General features: G+C 42.1%; 1 protein-coding gene across 12 annotated transcripts in view; it reads left to right on the forward strand.

Moving 5' to 3' along the window:
* The window catches only part of DPF3 (double PHD fingers 3), a 474,508-nt gene that overhangs the window by 357,094 nt on the left and 102,110 nt on the right, over positions 1-15,304 (forward strand). For all 12 annotated transcript variants that reach the window (XR_012221569.1, XM_073552705.1, XM_073552706.1 and 9 more), the window contains 2 exons: positions 4,798-4,893; positions 6,234-6,300. Coding sequence is in view for 11 of the 12 variants with exons in the window: in XM_073552705.1 (XP_073408806.1) it covers positions 4,798-4,893; positions 6,234-6,300 (163 nt within the window). In the remaining variant the exon portion in view is untranslated. The remainder of the gene's footprint in view (positions 1-4,797; positions 4,894-6,233; positions 6,301-15,304) is intronic.

Below are 15,304 nucleotides of genomic sequence, written 5' to 3' on the forward strand. Positions count from 1 at the left end.
GAATAATGGAGCCTCCAGCACCGACCTCCACCCGCAGAGCCGCACTCCACATAGAGAATAATGGAGCCTCCAGATCCGACCTCCACCCGCAGAGCCACACTCCACATAGAGAATAATGGAGCCTCCAGCACCGACCTCCACCCGCAGAGCCGCACTCCACATAGAGAATAATGGAGCCTCCAGCACCGACCTCCACCTGCAGAGCCCCACTCCACATAGAGAATAATGGAGCCTCCAGCACCGACCTCCACCTGCAGAGCCCCACTCCACATAGAGAATAATGGAGCCTCCAGCACCGACCTCCACCCGCAGAGCCGCACTCCACATAGAGAATAATGGAGCCTCCAGCACCGACCTCCACCCGCAGAGCCGCACTCCACATAGAGAATAATGGAGCCTCCAGCACCGACCTCCACCTGCACTCCACATAGAGAATAATGGAGCCTCCAGCACCGACCTCCACCCGCAGAGCCGTACTCCACATAGAGAATAATGGAGCCTCCGGCACCGACCTCCACCTGCAGAGCCACACTCCACATAGAGAATAATGGGGCCTCCAGCACCGACCTCCACCCGCAGAGCCGCACTCCACATAGAGGATAATGGAGCCTCCAGCACCGACCTCCACCCGCAGAGCCACACTCCACATAGAGAATAATGGGGCCTCCAGCACTGACCTCCACCCGCAGAGCCACACTCCACATAGAGAATAATGGAGCCTCCAGCACCTACCTCCACCCGCAGAGCCGCACTCCACATAGAGGATAATGGAGCCTCCAGCACCGACCTCCACCCGCAGAGCCACACTCCACATAGAGAATAATGAAGCCTCCAGCACCGACCTCCACCCGCAGAGCCGCACTCCACATAGAGAATAATGGAGCCTCCAGCACCGACCTCCACCCGCAGAGCCACACTCCCCATAGAGAATAATGGAGCCTCCAGCACCGACCTCCACCCGCAGAGCCGCACTCCACATACATGGCTGCTCTCAGTGCTCTGTGCTGTGCGCACAGGACCTGTGATGAGGTCACAGGAGGGGAGGAGACAGGGGTCACATGATCGGGGGCCCTGACACCTTACCTCCTGTGATCTCATCACAAGCCTTTGCACGCTACCAGCAGCATCAGCGTTCACGCTACTTGTAGATGCTGCTGGTAGCAGAGCACATAATGCTGCCCCCACAGTCACTCACTTTTAGGTGGGGAGAAGATGGAGTGCCATTGCAGCAGCCAGCAGGAATGTGGTGGGGGCCCCCTTAGAAGCTCTTGTGGTGGGGGCCCCGGGGCTGAAGCCCCGCCTGCCCTGCCTATAATCCGGCCCTGCGCAGTGGCGGATTATAATGGGGCAATTTACTGGCCTGGGCTGTGGGCCCCTTAACCCCACTGGGCCCGGGGCAACTGCCCAAATTGACCTCATTATAATCCGCCACTGGATGACATTGTGATAGGGCCTCATTTTCAAGATTATCTCAACACAGTAACATTTATTTTACACATTCAGTTGTGTAACATATTATTATTCTAAAATCTATTGATTAAAATTTACTTTGTGGGACAACCACTTTTAAAGTCAAATGTGCAAGAAAAAAAGAGCTGGTCAAAAAAACAACCAGTGCATTTTGTAATGATTGAATTGCAAAAAAATTTTTCTAGTCCAAAATACAGTGGCTTGTGAAAGTATTCACCCCCTTGACTTTTTACCTATTTTTTTTTTACATTGCAACCTTTTGTTTAAATATTTTTTTAAATTGATCGGTGTGTGATACATCATCACTAAGTAGTCTAAGTTGGGGAAGTGACGTGACAAAAATATAGGCAAAAATTAAATTTATGGGATAAAATAAATACAAACTGGCTTGTGCATATGTATTCTCCCCTTTTGCTATGAAGCACCTAAAAATTTCTGGTGAAAGTAATTATCTTCATAAGCCACATGCTTAGTGAAAGTATGTCACCCTGTGAGTAATCTAAGTGTCACATGTCTGTCAGAATATACACTTTACCATTTCTGAAAGGCCACAGAGGCTGCAACACTATTAAACAAAAGGCACGACTAACCAAACACCATGAAGACCAAGGAGATCTCCAAGCAAGTCAGGGACAAAGTTGTTGAGAAGGATTGGGTATTAAAAAAATTAATAATTCAATCTGATGATCCCCAAAGCACTTTCAACTCTATTATCAAATGGAAACAACATGGTACCCCCAACAAATCTGTCAAGAGAGGTCCGCTCACCAAAACTCTCAACCCGGGCCATGAGGGAATTAATCATAGAGGCAGCGCAGGGACCAAATTTAACCCTGAAGCAGCTTTAGAATTCCCAAACAGACTGGAGTATCTATCCATACGACCACAATATTGCATACACTCCTTAGACGTGGCTTTTTTTTGAAGATTGCAGAAGATTGCAAAGAAAAAAAGCTTTTACTTACAACAATTGTAAGACTTGTTTTGCGTTTGCCAGACGACGTGGGAGACTCCCCAAATGTGAGCAGGAAGGTGCTGTGGTCTGATGAGACCAAAATTGAACTACTTGGTCACCGAAGTGAACACTGTGTCTGACACCAAACCAACACCGCTCATCACCCAAGAACACCATCCCCACAGTGAAACGTGGTGTCAGCATCATGCTGTGGCATATTTTTCGACAGCAGGGATAAGGAAAATGGTCGATGGTGTGAAATACAGGGATGTTATGATGAGTCACCGAAGGAGGAAAAAACAAAATACCAGCTAAGTCCAGAAAAACCAGAGAGGTTGGTAGCTATCGGATTGCAGACCCCTGGACCTATCCACAACAACTAGCAGTAGCCGTGGGGGGTTCCTACGGTGCCCTAGACCCCTCGATCACAGCCGGAGAACTAGATAGCCTAAAGACAGAAAGGGGAAAAACTAAACTGCCCCAGAGCAGACCCCAAAGCAATAGGCAGCCCCCAACATATAATGACGGTGAAGCAAGATGAAAACACTAACACAGATAGAAAGATAGGTTGAGCAAATGACGGGGCCCAAACTAACTACATAGGACAGGATAGGAAAGCTGCTGTCTGCCATCCGCAAAAACCCTATCAAAATGAGCCAACCGACTGATAGGAAAAACAGGCCCTGAAGTCGCTAGGCTTCAAAAGACTATATCAGCACTCAGGTATATTCTGAAGACGGAGCAAAAGATCAACAGATCAGAGACAAAAATGGAATTCAGCTCACCCCCGGCTGGGGATGGCAGAACTCCCAAAAAACAAGGCAAAACAAAAACAAAACTGAAGAGTACAAAGCAGAGCAGAAAAACTTAGCTTTGAGATGCAGGAATCAGACTGGTCTCCAAGAATCCAGCAAGAAAATCACCAGCCAGGAAGAAGGGTGTCGGCAGCCTTATATCCAGTCCTCAATTCCAGCCACCCAGTCATCATCTAGCTGCCCAGGTGTTTGATAATCAGCCTCACTACCTTCCTTCACCAGAGGAGGGAGTTCATCAGACCTCAATGGTGAAGGGAAAAATGAACTCACAACACAGGGATATTCTTGAGCAAAACCTGTTTGTCAGTGATTTGAGACTGAGATGGAATTTCACCTTCCAATAAGACAATGACCCAAAGCATACAGCTAAAGCAACACAAGAGTGGTCTAGGGGGAAACATGTAAATGTTTTGGAGTGGCCTAGTCAAAGCCCAGACCTTAATCCAACTGAGAATCTGTGGTCAGACTTGGATTGTTGTTTACGAGAAGAAATTATCTAACTTGAAGGAGCTGGGGCACTGGAGCAGTTTTGCATTGGGGAATGGGTTAAAATTAGTAATGAGCGAACGTGCTTGTGTGCTAACATGAGAGTCTTAGGTGTGCTTGAAAAATATTTTTGAGTCCCCACGGCTTGCAACACATGCAGGGATTGCCTGTTTGTTAGGTACCTTATCTGAGCACGTTCACTCATCACTAGTAAAAATCCCAGTGACCAGATGTGGAAAGCCCATAGAAACTTATCCAAAGCAACTTGCAGCTGTAATTGCTGCAAAAGGAGGCTCTACAAAGTACTGACTTTAAGGAGGTGAATAGTTAAGCACACTGAAGTTTTCAGTTATTTTGTCATATTTGTTGTTTGCTTCACAATGAAAAGAAAGCCAAATGTTCACAGTTGTAAGCATGTTCTTTACATGAACTGATGCAAACCCTAAAAGAAAAAAACAGTGAATTTCCAGCTTGTGAGACAACAAAACACGAAAATTTCAAAAAGGTTAAATACTTTTGCAGGCCACTGTATATGTTTTTTTTAACTGCTCCCAAAGTGGCAAACCCTTTTATCTCCACTAGAGTTTGATACGTTCTACACATACAAAAATATACAGCTTATTGTCAGTTTTAGAACAGACTGTATTACTACGCATGATCTTAAAGGGGTTTCTTAGAATCGTTATTTGTCACTGATACTCTGGCTACGTGGTAAGTGTAGGATTGCTGAGACCCGACCAATGATGAGAACGGAGATTCTCCCCACTTCGAAAGCAATAGTGTTTGCGCACACATGCTGCCTCTCCATTCAGTCTCTATGGGACTGACGGTGATCAGTCAGTCCCATAAGTATTAACTGTAGTGGCAGTGTACATGCTCAACCACAGCTGCATTCACACGCCTCCTTTCAGCTGTTATGCAGTGAGTTGGAAGGAACTGATCGCACGAGACCTCCATTCCTGGAATGTTAGGTCCTTGCTCTGTGTGATTTTTTTATTTTTCTATTTTTTGTTATACTGTTCTGTACACATTTATTCATCACTTATCAATCATCTTGTGGCCTTTATTCAGAGGGTTTTAGAAAATGACGAAAATGCAGACGATGCAAATGGTGATGACGACTTTGAAGAAGAGCTTCCAAAAAGAAAGAACCGGAGCAGGGGACGGGTGAGAAAGCGGCTGTTATAGGAAGCCCATTTTTACCTTCAATGTCGTTTCCATATCTTTGCGCCTGTCTTGGGATAGTCTTTGGGAACCTTAAATGGGTTTATCGGAAATGCGTTTCTTCAGTCAATCCTGCAGTAGGTTAAAATACTCAAAAGAGCTGTTGCTTATTCTCCAGAGTCCAGTGCCGCCTCTCTGCTGCTGCTAGTCTTTGTTTACACGCTACAATGGTGACGTCATGACTACAGCGCACATCACCTCTGCAGACAATTACTGACCTCAGCAGCTCTGCTACAGATAATATAATAATAATAATCTTTGTATAGCGCCAACATATTCCGCAGCGCTTTACAGTTTAACAGTTCCAAACATAAGTCATAAGTAACAACGTTAACAATACAACAATTAAAGCAAAATAAGATGACCCTGCTCGTGAGAGCTTACAATCTACAATGAGGTGGGGGAGATACAAAGTACAGGTGTGTATTTACAATGATGTATTTACAATGATGGTCCAGCCATCTTGGGAAGGTGGGGGACAGAGATAGTGAATGCGCTACATACTCACACTTGCACATAAAATGACTTTGATTAGTGAACGTGATAGGCTGCTCTGAATAGATGTGTTTTGAGAGAGCACCTGACACTATGTAAATTGTGGATAGTCCTAATTTCTTGGGGTAGAGCATTCCAGAGGATTGACGCAGCGCTGGAGAAGTCTTGGAGTCGGGAGTGGGAGGTACGGATTAGTGCAGAGGTTAGTCGAAAGTCGTTTGCAGAGCACAGCGGTAGGTTAGGCCGATAGACCGAAATGAGGGAGGAGATTAAAGATTAAATTAAAGATTACAGATTAAAAATGAAGACTGGGGCCACATTGTTGTGCAACACAGGACCTGGGGAGGACGAGTGTATATTTAACCTAGCACAGGTCGATAGTATGAAGAACGGTATTTCTTGTAAACTCATTTTTAATCTCATTTTGAAAAAAAAAACACAGGTAAACTAAATGGAGGCTAGATAGTGTAGGAATGAAATTATTGTACAACGTTTTGTTAAGAAAAATGGAAGAGACTTTGTATACCCACAATACCCTTCATTTTCCTACTAAAAAAATAAATGGAAGGCGACATACGGTATATAGAATTTAGATACTGTAGCAAGGCATCAGTTTGTAGTTTCTGGAAACATGGCTCTATGGTACAGTAAAGTCTCTTTCCTGTAAGAATTTGTTCATACATTTTTTTAATGTGAATTTTAAATTCACATAAAAAAACCCTCTGTGACCATAAAACATGACTGTGCGGTAGCTTAATACAGCACAACAAGTTTTCTTTCCATTTTAGGCTCGAGGTGGCAGGAGAAGGAACGATACTTCTTTTGATGAGCATGACAAACCTTACGTATGTGACAGTAAGTAGCGATGTCCTGGTGTGCCCACGGCTTTGTTCTCCATACCGAACTTGCATTAATCGTTCGCTCATGTTTTAACTGTGGAGCTTTAACTATCTATCTGCTGGCTATATATATCTCCTTCTAAAAACATTTACATTATGCTCCATGCTGTCTAATTTTTCTTTTTTTGCTGCAGATTGACATGTCTGACTTTTAGGGTCTGTGTCCGAGACTGCATGACTATAAGCTTTCTTTCATGTACCTTTTACCAATTCTTGTGGCTAAGGCTTTGCTTGCATTACATTTGTTTTTCTGTCATGTTTCTATTGCTATGAGATCTATGCTGTTACATAGTAACATAGTTTTGAAGGCTGAAGGAAGACCTTATGTCCATCTAGTTCAGCCTATTTTTAGTGCAGCTATTCTGCATTGTTGATCCTGGGGAAGGCAAAAAACCCACAGAGTAGAAGCCAATTTTCTCCATAAGGAAAAAAGTTCCTTCCCCAAAGCTGGGTCAACCATCTACCTATAATATTCTGTTATCCGTAACCTTCTATACTGTTACTCACAAGAAAAGCATCCATTCTATTCTTAAATTCATTCAGTGAGTTGGCCATCACCACTTCCTCAGGAAGAGAATTCCAGAGCCTCACTGCTCTTACCGTGAAGAACCCTCTTCTATGCTGGTGCAGAAATTGTCTTTCCTCCAAACGAAGAGAATGCCCCCTTGTTCTTGTCACAGTCCCCGGTACAAACAGTTTATTGGAGAGATCTCTGTATTGCCCTCTGATATACTTGTACATATATATTAAGTCTCCCCTAAGTCTTCTCTTTTCTAGAGTAAATAGACCTAATTTTGATAACCTTTCTGGGTATTGTAGTGAACCAACTCCATTAATCATTTTAGTAGCCCGCCTTTGAACCCTTTCAAGTTCAGTAATGTCTTTCTTGAGCACCGGCATCCAAAATTGCACACGATACTCCAAGTGTGGTCTGACGAGTGATTTGTACAGAGGGAGAATTATGTTTTCATCTCGTCTCCCCAGACCTCTTCTAATGCATCCCATGACCCTATTTACTTTGGTGGCAGCTGCCTGACACTGGGCACTCCAATTTAGCTTCTTATTGACTAAGATGCCTAAGTCTTTTTCCATGTCTGATTTCCCCAGCAGTTTCCCATTTAGTAAGTAATTGTAGCATCTGTTTCTCCTTCCCATGTGCATAACCTTACACTTATCTGTGTTAAACCTCATTTGCCATTTTTTAGCCCAATTCTCCAATTTACTCAAATCTGTCTGTAGTTGCAAACTGTCCTCCTTTGTGTTAACTACCTTACATAGTTTTGTATCCTCTACAAATACTGATATTTTACTGTGTAAGCCATCCACTAGATCATTAATAAATATATTAAATAGTAGGGGGCCCAATACAGAACCCTGTGGTATCCCACTAGTAACCCTGGCCCAATCTGAGTATGCACCATTAATAACCACTCTTTGTTTTCTATCACTAAGCCAGCTACCTACCCATCTACACACATTTTCCCCTAGCCCAAGCTTTCTCATCTTACTTACCAATCTTTTATGTGGGACATTGTCAAATGCTTTAGAGAAGTTGAGATAAATGACATCCAATGATTCTCCTTGGTCCATTTGAGAGCTTACATCCTCATAGAAGCTGATCAGGTTAGTTTGACAGGAGCGATCCTTCATAAATCCATGTTGATATGGAGTTAAACATCTATTAACATTGAGATATTCCATAATTGTATCCCTTAGAAACCCTTCAAAAATTTTACCCACAACAGATGTTAAGCTTACCGGCCTATAGTTTCCAGGTTCCCTTTTACACCCCTTTTTGAATATTGGTACCACATTTGCTTGCAGCCAATCAAAAGGAACAGACCCTGTTTCTATAAATATAAGGAATAGAGGCCTGTCTATCACATTACTTAACTCCCTTAATACCCGAGGGTGAATGCCATCAGGGCATTGACATGTCTGACTTTTAGGGTCTGTGTCCGAGACTGCATGACTATAAGCTTTCTTTCATGTACTTTTTACCAATTCTTGTGGCTAAGGCTTTGCTTGCATTACATTTGTTTTTCTGTCATGTTTCTATTGCTATGACATCTATGCTGTTGTGCTAATCTCTCCTGTGTATAAAAAAATAAATACCATGGCTTAAATTTTAACAACCTATTCCACTTGTGAACAAAGCCTATAATTCTTGAATACACAAAAGGGGTGTCCACCTTTGGCAATGTAATGTAAGAAAAATAGCCAAAGCATTCTTCTTTTTCCTAATTCACCAAATATACCACAAGATAGATGCAAAATTAGCCAAAAAAAGTGGTTTTTAAACCTTTACTGTTAAGTTCTATAAAATGAGGCAACCACCTCTCTATTATAATAATAATAATATAATAATAAATTTTATTTCTATAGCGCCGACATATTCCGCAGCACTTTACATTTTGGAGGGGATTTGTACAGACAATAGACATTACAGCAGAACAATAATCACATAGATTATAACAAATACCAAGAGGAATGAGGGCCCTGCTTGCAAGCTTACAATCTATGAGGATAAAAAGGGAGGTAACAGTTGCCCTGATTGTATGGACCAGCCATAATGTTAATTGTGTATCAGTACAGACACAGAGGGCTAATGGATGCATAAAGCATGTGGGAACATGATGCGGGGAACCTGGTTATGGTAAAACTTTTGGCTGTGCCAAACAGGGATAGATTAGGTTAATATGTTGAGGCGATAGGCCAGTCTGAATAAATGCGTTTTCAGGGCACGCTTAAAATTGTGGGGATTGGGGACTAATCGTATTGACCTGGGAAGTGCATTCCAAAGAATTGGCGCAGCACGTGTAAAGTCTTGGAGATGGGAGTGGGAGGTTCTGATTATTGAGGATGCTAACCTCAGGTCATCAGCAGAACGGAGGGCGCGGGTAGGGTGGTATTCTGAAACAAGGGAGGAGATGTAGGGTGGTGCTGAGCCATGGAGGGCTTTGTGGGTGAGGGTAGTAAGTTTATACTGAATTCTGGAGTGGATGGGTAGCCAGTGTAATGACTGGCACAAGGTAAAGGCATCGGTGTAACGACTGGTGAGGAATATGATCCTGGCTGCAGCATTCAAGACAGATTGGAGAGGGGAGAGTTTGGTAAGAGGGAGACCGATTAGAAGAGAGTTACAATAGTTGAGATGAGAATGAATAAGAGAAACAGTAAGAGTTTTTGCAGACTCAAAAGTAAGAAAAGGTCGAATTCTAGAAATGTTTTTGAGGTGCAGATGCACCTCTCTAAAAACAAGTGTAAATATTCCAAAAACACCATATATAGTTAGCCAATGAAACAGGGTTCCCTGTTTGGGACACCTAGCCTTTCAGCAATAAACTTCTAGATTAGGAAAATCATTCCATAATTCAATGCTATAGGAGAATTTTTATACATACATTTTATCACTCAAAAACTTCTGTTCAGGAGGAAAAATTCACATATACATAATTATGGAAAAAAATGGAACAATCTCACCAATTAGATTTCGGAGCACAGAGGCCGGACTGTACATGGGGTCTTCTCCTCCCTGTCTGTGATTCCTTGGCCCCTCCGCCTGCTTCTAGTCTGTAATTCCCCAGCCCCTCCACCTGCTTCCAGTCTATAATTCCCCAGCCTCTCCGCCTGACTCCAGTCTAGGATTTCCCAGCCCCTCCGCCTTCCTCCGGTCTGTGATTCCCGGCCCCTCCACCTGCCACCATTTGTTGATGTTCACTTTCTTAGGGTTCATTTCTCCTATAACAGAAAAGAGTATGGAGTCCAGTCTTTTTCCCTGTCAGTCCCTGTTCTTTTGACTGACCCTGGTCCCCAAAGACTCCTACCCTTACAAGGACAGTCTACAGCTAGCCCTGATGTCTAGCCAGCCCTGGACTGACCCTGGGTGCCTCCCGACGCGTTTCTTCAAAAAATTTGATTCATCAGGGGAATGGCACATGTCGGGAAAAACTTGGGCAGCATATCCTTCCATATGAAGCAAGAGGCAGTGGACTCCATACTCTTTTCTGTTATAGGAGAAATGAACCCTAACAAATGTTGAGAGTGTTCCTTTTTTCTCCATAACTATGTATATGTGAATTTTTCCTCCTGAACAGGAGTCTTTGAGTGATAAAATGTGTGTATAAAATTCTCCTATAGCATTGAATTATGGAATGATTTTCCTAATCTAGTAGTTTATTGCTTAAAGGCTAGGTGTCCCAAACAGGGAACCCTGTTTCATTGGCTAACTGTATATGGTGTTTTTGGAATATTGGGAACTCTCTGCCATATGATGTTGTAATGAGTGATTCCCTACTAAAATTTAAGAGGGGACTGGATGCCTTTCTTGAAAAGTATAATATTACAGGGTATATACACTAGTTTCCTTAATATTGCGTTGATCCAGGGAGCTAGTCTGATTGCCGTATGTGGAGTCGGGAAGGAATTTTTTTCCCCAATGTGAAGCTTACTGTTGCCACATGGTTTTTTTTTGCCTTCCTCTGGATCAACATGTTAGGGCAAGTTAGGATAGGATATGGGTTGAACTAGATGGACTTAAAGTCTCCCTTCAACCTTAATTACTATGTTACTATGTGACTAAATAGTTGTTTGTAGTTTCCAATCAAAAGTGAAATTTAAAAATTTAAAAATATGGTAGTCGAATTTGGTGTTGTTGCATGCATAGAAGTTTATTCTTTTGTAAATATAAAATTATTTAACTTATACGGTAAATGTGAAGAAAAAAAAAATCAAAGCCAGAACTGATGTTTTTCAGTGAACTTTCCTCCCCCAAAAATGCAATAAAAAGCGAAGAGTCCCAAGTACCCCAAAAGGTTGCTCTAAAAATGTAAAAGTTAGTTGTAAGAAACTAAAAATGCATACAAAGTTTTATACAAAGTTCTGAATTTTTTAAAATATAGAAATAATTGCATATATAAAATCCACCCACAAATAACCAACAAAAAAAAAAAACCTGTATTAAAATTTGTGATCCCTGTAATAGTAGTAGATTCATGTTATGTTACTAAGTCATCTTTACCATACAATGGATAACGTAAAGACAGTGCAGCACTTCACAAATGTTACTGATAGACTGCATTCTTAATATTGCTGTGCCAGTAGTGAGCAGATGGGGGAGCCATCGCTCCTGATTATTTAAAGGGGTTTTCCCATCGCCAAGATCCTATCCAAATATGTAGTTATGTAGTAGGTGTTATCATAGTAACATAGTTATTAAGGTTGAAGGAAGACTTTAAGTCCATCTAGTTCAACCCATATCCTATCCTAACTTGCCCTAACATGTTGATCCAGAGGAAGGCAAAAAAAAAACCCATGTGGCAAACAGTAAGCTTCACATTGGGGAAAAAAATTCCTTCCCGAGTAATATTAGCAAATTCCTCCAATTAGAAATGTAGTATAGTTTTTCTGATTCCCTGTCTCTTTCCTTATGTGCAGGCATTACATAACCTTATGTATCCATGGTTACGACCACTAGCAACTAGCTAACTAACTATCACTATATCAGTGGTCGTAACCATGAATACTTAAGGTCCTGCAATGCCTGCACATCAGGATAGAGACATAGCGAATCAGAAAATCTATACTACATTTCTAATTGGAGGCATCTATTAATATTATTAGCACACCTACTACATATTGGGATAGGATATTGGAGATGGGAATAACCCTTTAAGCACTAATGTCATTTTTTTTTTAAACATTCCAAAAATTCCTGTGAAGCACCTGAAGGGTTGTTAAACTTCTTGAATGTGGTTTTTAGAACGGTGTCACTTTTGGGTATCTTCTAGTAAATAAGAAGCGTAGAGCGCACCACAAATAGCACCTAGTCCATATAACTGGAGGTGCCACGTCAGGTAGAAAATAATGAGTGAGAGAAAAGAAAAAAGCTACCTGCATATGGGTGCACACTCACAAAAAATTATTAATAAAAAATTATGATTTTATTTGACACTTCAAACATGATTAAAACCAATTAACAAGTGAAACAAGGAAAGTTGCCCAGATCCAATAACCTCATAATATATGACCACAACATATACAGAGGAATTCAATACATGAAACACAGAAAATTGTAATATAAATGATGAGGTATTAAAGTATCAAATCTCTGAATGCGTTGATTATTAAAGCACATATCCATGATCGTTAGTCCTGCAGCATAATGAAATCAGCCCCTAAGCAATAAAGGGGTTATATCTGAGAGTTAAAAAAAAATTGAGATTTCCAAAGAAATAATACAATAATCTGAGGTGAATGCAGGGAAGCATATGATTTGCTTCATCTAAATATAATCCATAAAAAATATAGTAAATATGAGCTGGAAATGGATGAATGTCAAGGATAATGCTCAAGAGGCAATAAGGTGCCTGAGTGCCACATAGAAGTACCAAAATAATACCTGCATGTACATGATATATGTCCACGGAAGGAAAGTGCCAGAAGAACAGGGGAATGAGCAGAGGTAGGGGGCAGTGATGGAAAAGAGCCCCACGATGGGGCTGGGAACCGACCCCACGCGTATTACTGCGTCTAGCGTAGCTTCGTCAAGTGTCAGTGTTGATTTTATTATGCCGCAGGACTAACGATCATGGATATGTGCTTTAATAATCAATGCTTTCAGAGATTTGATCCTTTAACCCCTTTTTGACATTGGACGTACTATCCCGTCCATGTGCCCTGGGACTTAATGCCCATGGACAGGATAGTACGTCATAGTGACGAGCGGCGCTCGCGGGGGGAGCGCCGCTGATCGCAGCCGGGTGTCAGCTGATAATCACAGCTGACACCCGGCACTATGTGTCAGGGGCGGACACAGACCGCCCCCGGCACGTTAACCCCTGGCACACTGCGATCAAACATGATCGCAGTGTACCGGGGGTTTAGAGAAGCATCGGCAGGGAGGGGACTCCCTCCGTGCTTCCCTGCAACCCCCAGCGCAGCGCGATGTGCTGCACTGCTCTGGGGGCCTCCTTCCCTGCAGGTCCCCGGATCCAATATGGCCGCGGGGACCTTCGGGGGCCTGCAGGGAGGCGGCTTACTCAGTGCCTGCAGAGCGCAGGCATATGAGGAAGCCTTGTGCAGCGCCTGTAAGATCGCTGATCTGTCAGAGCGCTGTATAACGTGTCAGATCAGCGATCTGACACATGACAGTGATGTCCCCCCCGGGACAATGTATAAAGTAAAAAAAAAAAAATAGAATGTAAAAATAATTTATAAAAAATCGCTAAATAGATTAAAAAAAATATTCCCTAATAAATTCATTTCTTGGAAATAAAAAAAAACAATAAAATACACATATTTAGTATAGCCACGTCCGTAACGACCCGCCCTATAAAACTGTCCCATTAGTTAACCCCTTTAGCGAACCCCTTAAAAAATAAAAATAAAAAACAAAGCAAAAAACAACGCTTTATTATCATACCTCCAAACAAAAAGTACCATAACGCACGATCAAAAAAAGGATATAAATAACCATGGTACCGCTGAAAATGTCATCTTGTCCCGCAAAATACGAGCCACAATACAGCATCATCAGCGAAAAAATAAAAAAGTTATAGCTCACAGAATAAAGCGATGCAAAAATAATTATTTTTTATATAAAATTGTTTTCATTGCATAAAATCGCCAAAACATAAAAAAGACATAAATGAGGTATCGCTGTAATTGTACTGACCCAAAGAATAAAACCGCTTTATCAATTTTACCACACACGAAACGGTGTAAACGCACCCCCCAAAAGAAATTCATGAAATGCTGGTTTTTGTTCATTCTGCGTCCCAAAAATCGAAATAAAAAGCGATATCACGTGCCCTAAAATGGTACTAATAAAAACGTCAACTCGTCCCGAAAAAAATAAGACCTCACATGACTTGGTGGGTCAAAATATGGAAAAATTATAGCTCTCAAAATGTGGTGATGCTAAAAGTATTTTTCCAATAAAAAGCGTCTTTTAGCGTATGACAGCTGCCAAACATAAAAACCTGCTAAAAATAGTAAATCAAACCCCCCCTTTATCACCCCCTTACTTAGGAAAAAATAATAAAATAAAAAAAATGTATTTCCATTTTCCCATTAGGGTTAGGGCTGAGATTAGGGTTAGGGGTGTGTTGGGGTTAGGGTTGGAGTTAGAATTGGGGGTTTCCACTGTTTAGGCACATAAGATGCTTTCCAAAAGCAGCATGGCGTCTGATCTCAATTCCAGCCAATTCTGCGTTGAAAAAGTCAAACGGTGCTCCTTCCCTTCCAAGCTCTGCCATGCTCCCAAACAGTGTTGGGGTCCAATTTCTCCTGTTACCCTTGGCAATATAAAAAAATGGGGACTAAAAGATCATATTTGTGGAAAAAATATGATTTTTTTAATTTTCACGCCTGGGCGTTATAAACTGCTGTTAAGCACTGGGGGGTTCAAAGTGCTCACCACACATCTAGATAAGTTCCTTGGGGGGGTCTTGTTTCCAAAATGGGGTCACTTGTGGGGTGTTTCAACAGTTTAGGCACATCAGTGGCTCTTCAACGCAACATGACACCCGTAGACCATTCCATCAAAATCTGCATTCCAAAACGTCACTACTTCCCTTCCGAGCCCCGACGTGTGCCCATACAGTAGTTTTCTCCCACATATGGGGTGTCCGTGTACTCAGGACAAATTGGGGTTTCCACTGTTTAGGCACATCAGGGGCTTTCCAAACGCGGCATGGCGTCCGATCCCAATTCCAGCCAAAAATGTCAAATTGCGCTGCTTCCCTTCCGAGCTCTGCCATGCTCCCAAATAGTGGTTTACCCCCACATGTGGGGTATCGGCATTCTCAGGACAAATTGCACAATAACTTTTGGGGTCTTGTTACCCTTGGGAAAATAAAAATTGGGGGTGAAAAGATAATTTTTCTGGAAAAAATGATTTTTTAATTTTACGGCTGTACGTTATAAACTTCTGTGAGCCCTGGGAGGTTCAAAGTTCT

Source organism: Dendrobates tinctorius, unplaced genomic scaffold, assembly GCF_039654945.1.
Source record: "Dendrobates tinctorius isolate UK_male_01 unplaced genomic scaffold, ASM3965494v1 ptg000194l, whole genome shotgun sequence".
NCBI classification, from domain to species: domain Eukaryota; kingdom Metazoa; phylum Chordata; class Amphibia; order Anura; family Dendrobatidae; genus Dendrobates; species Dendrobates tinctorius.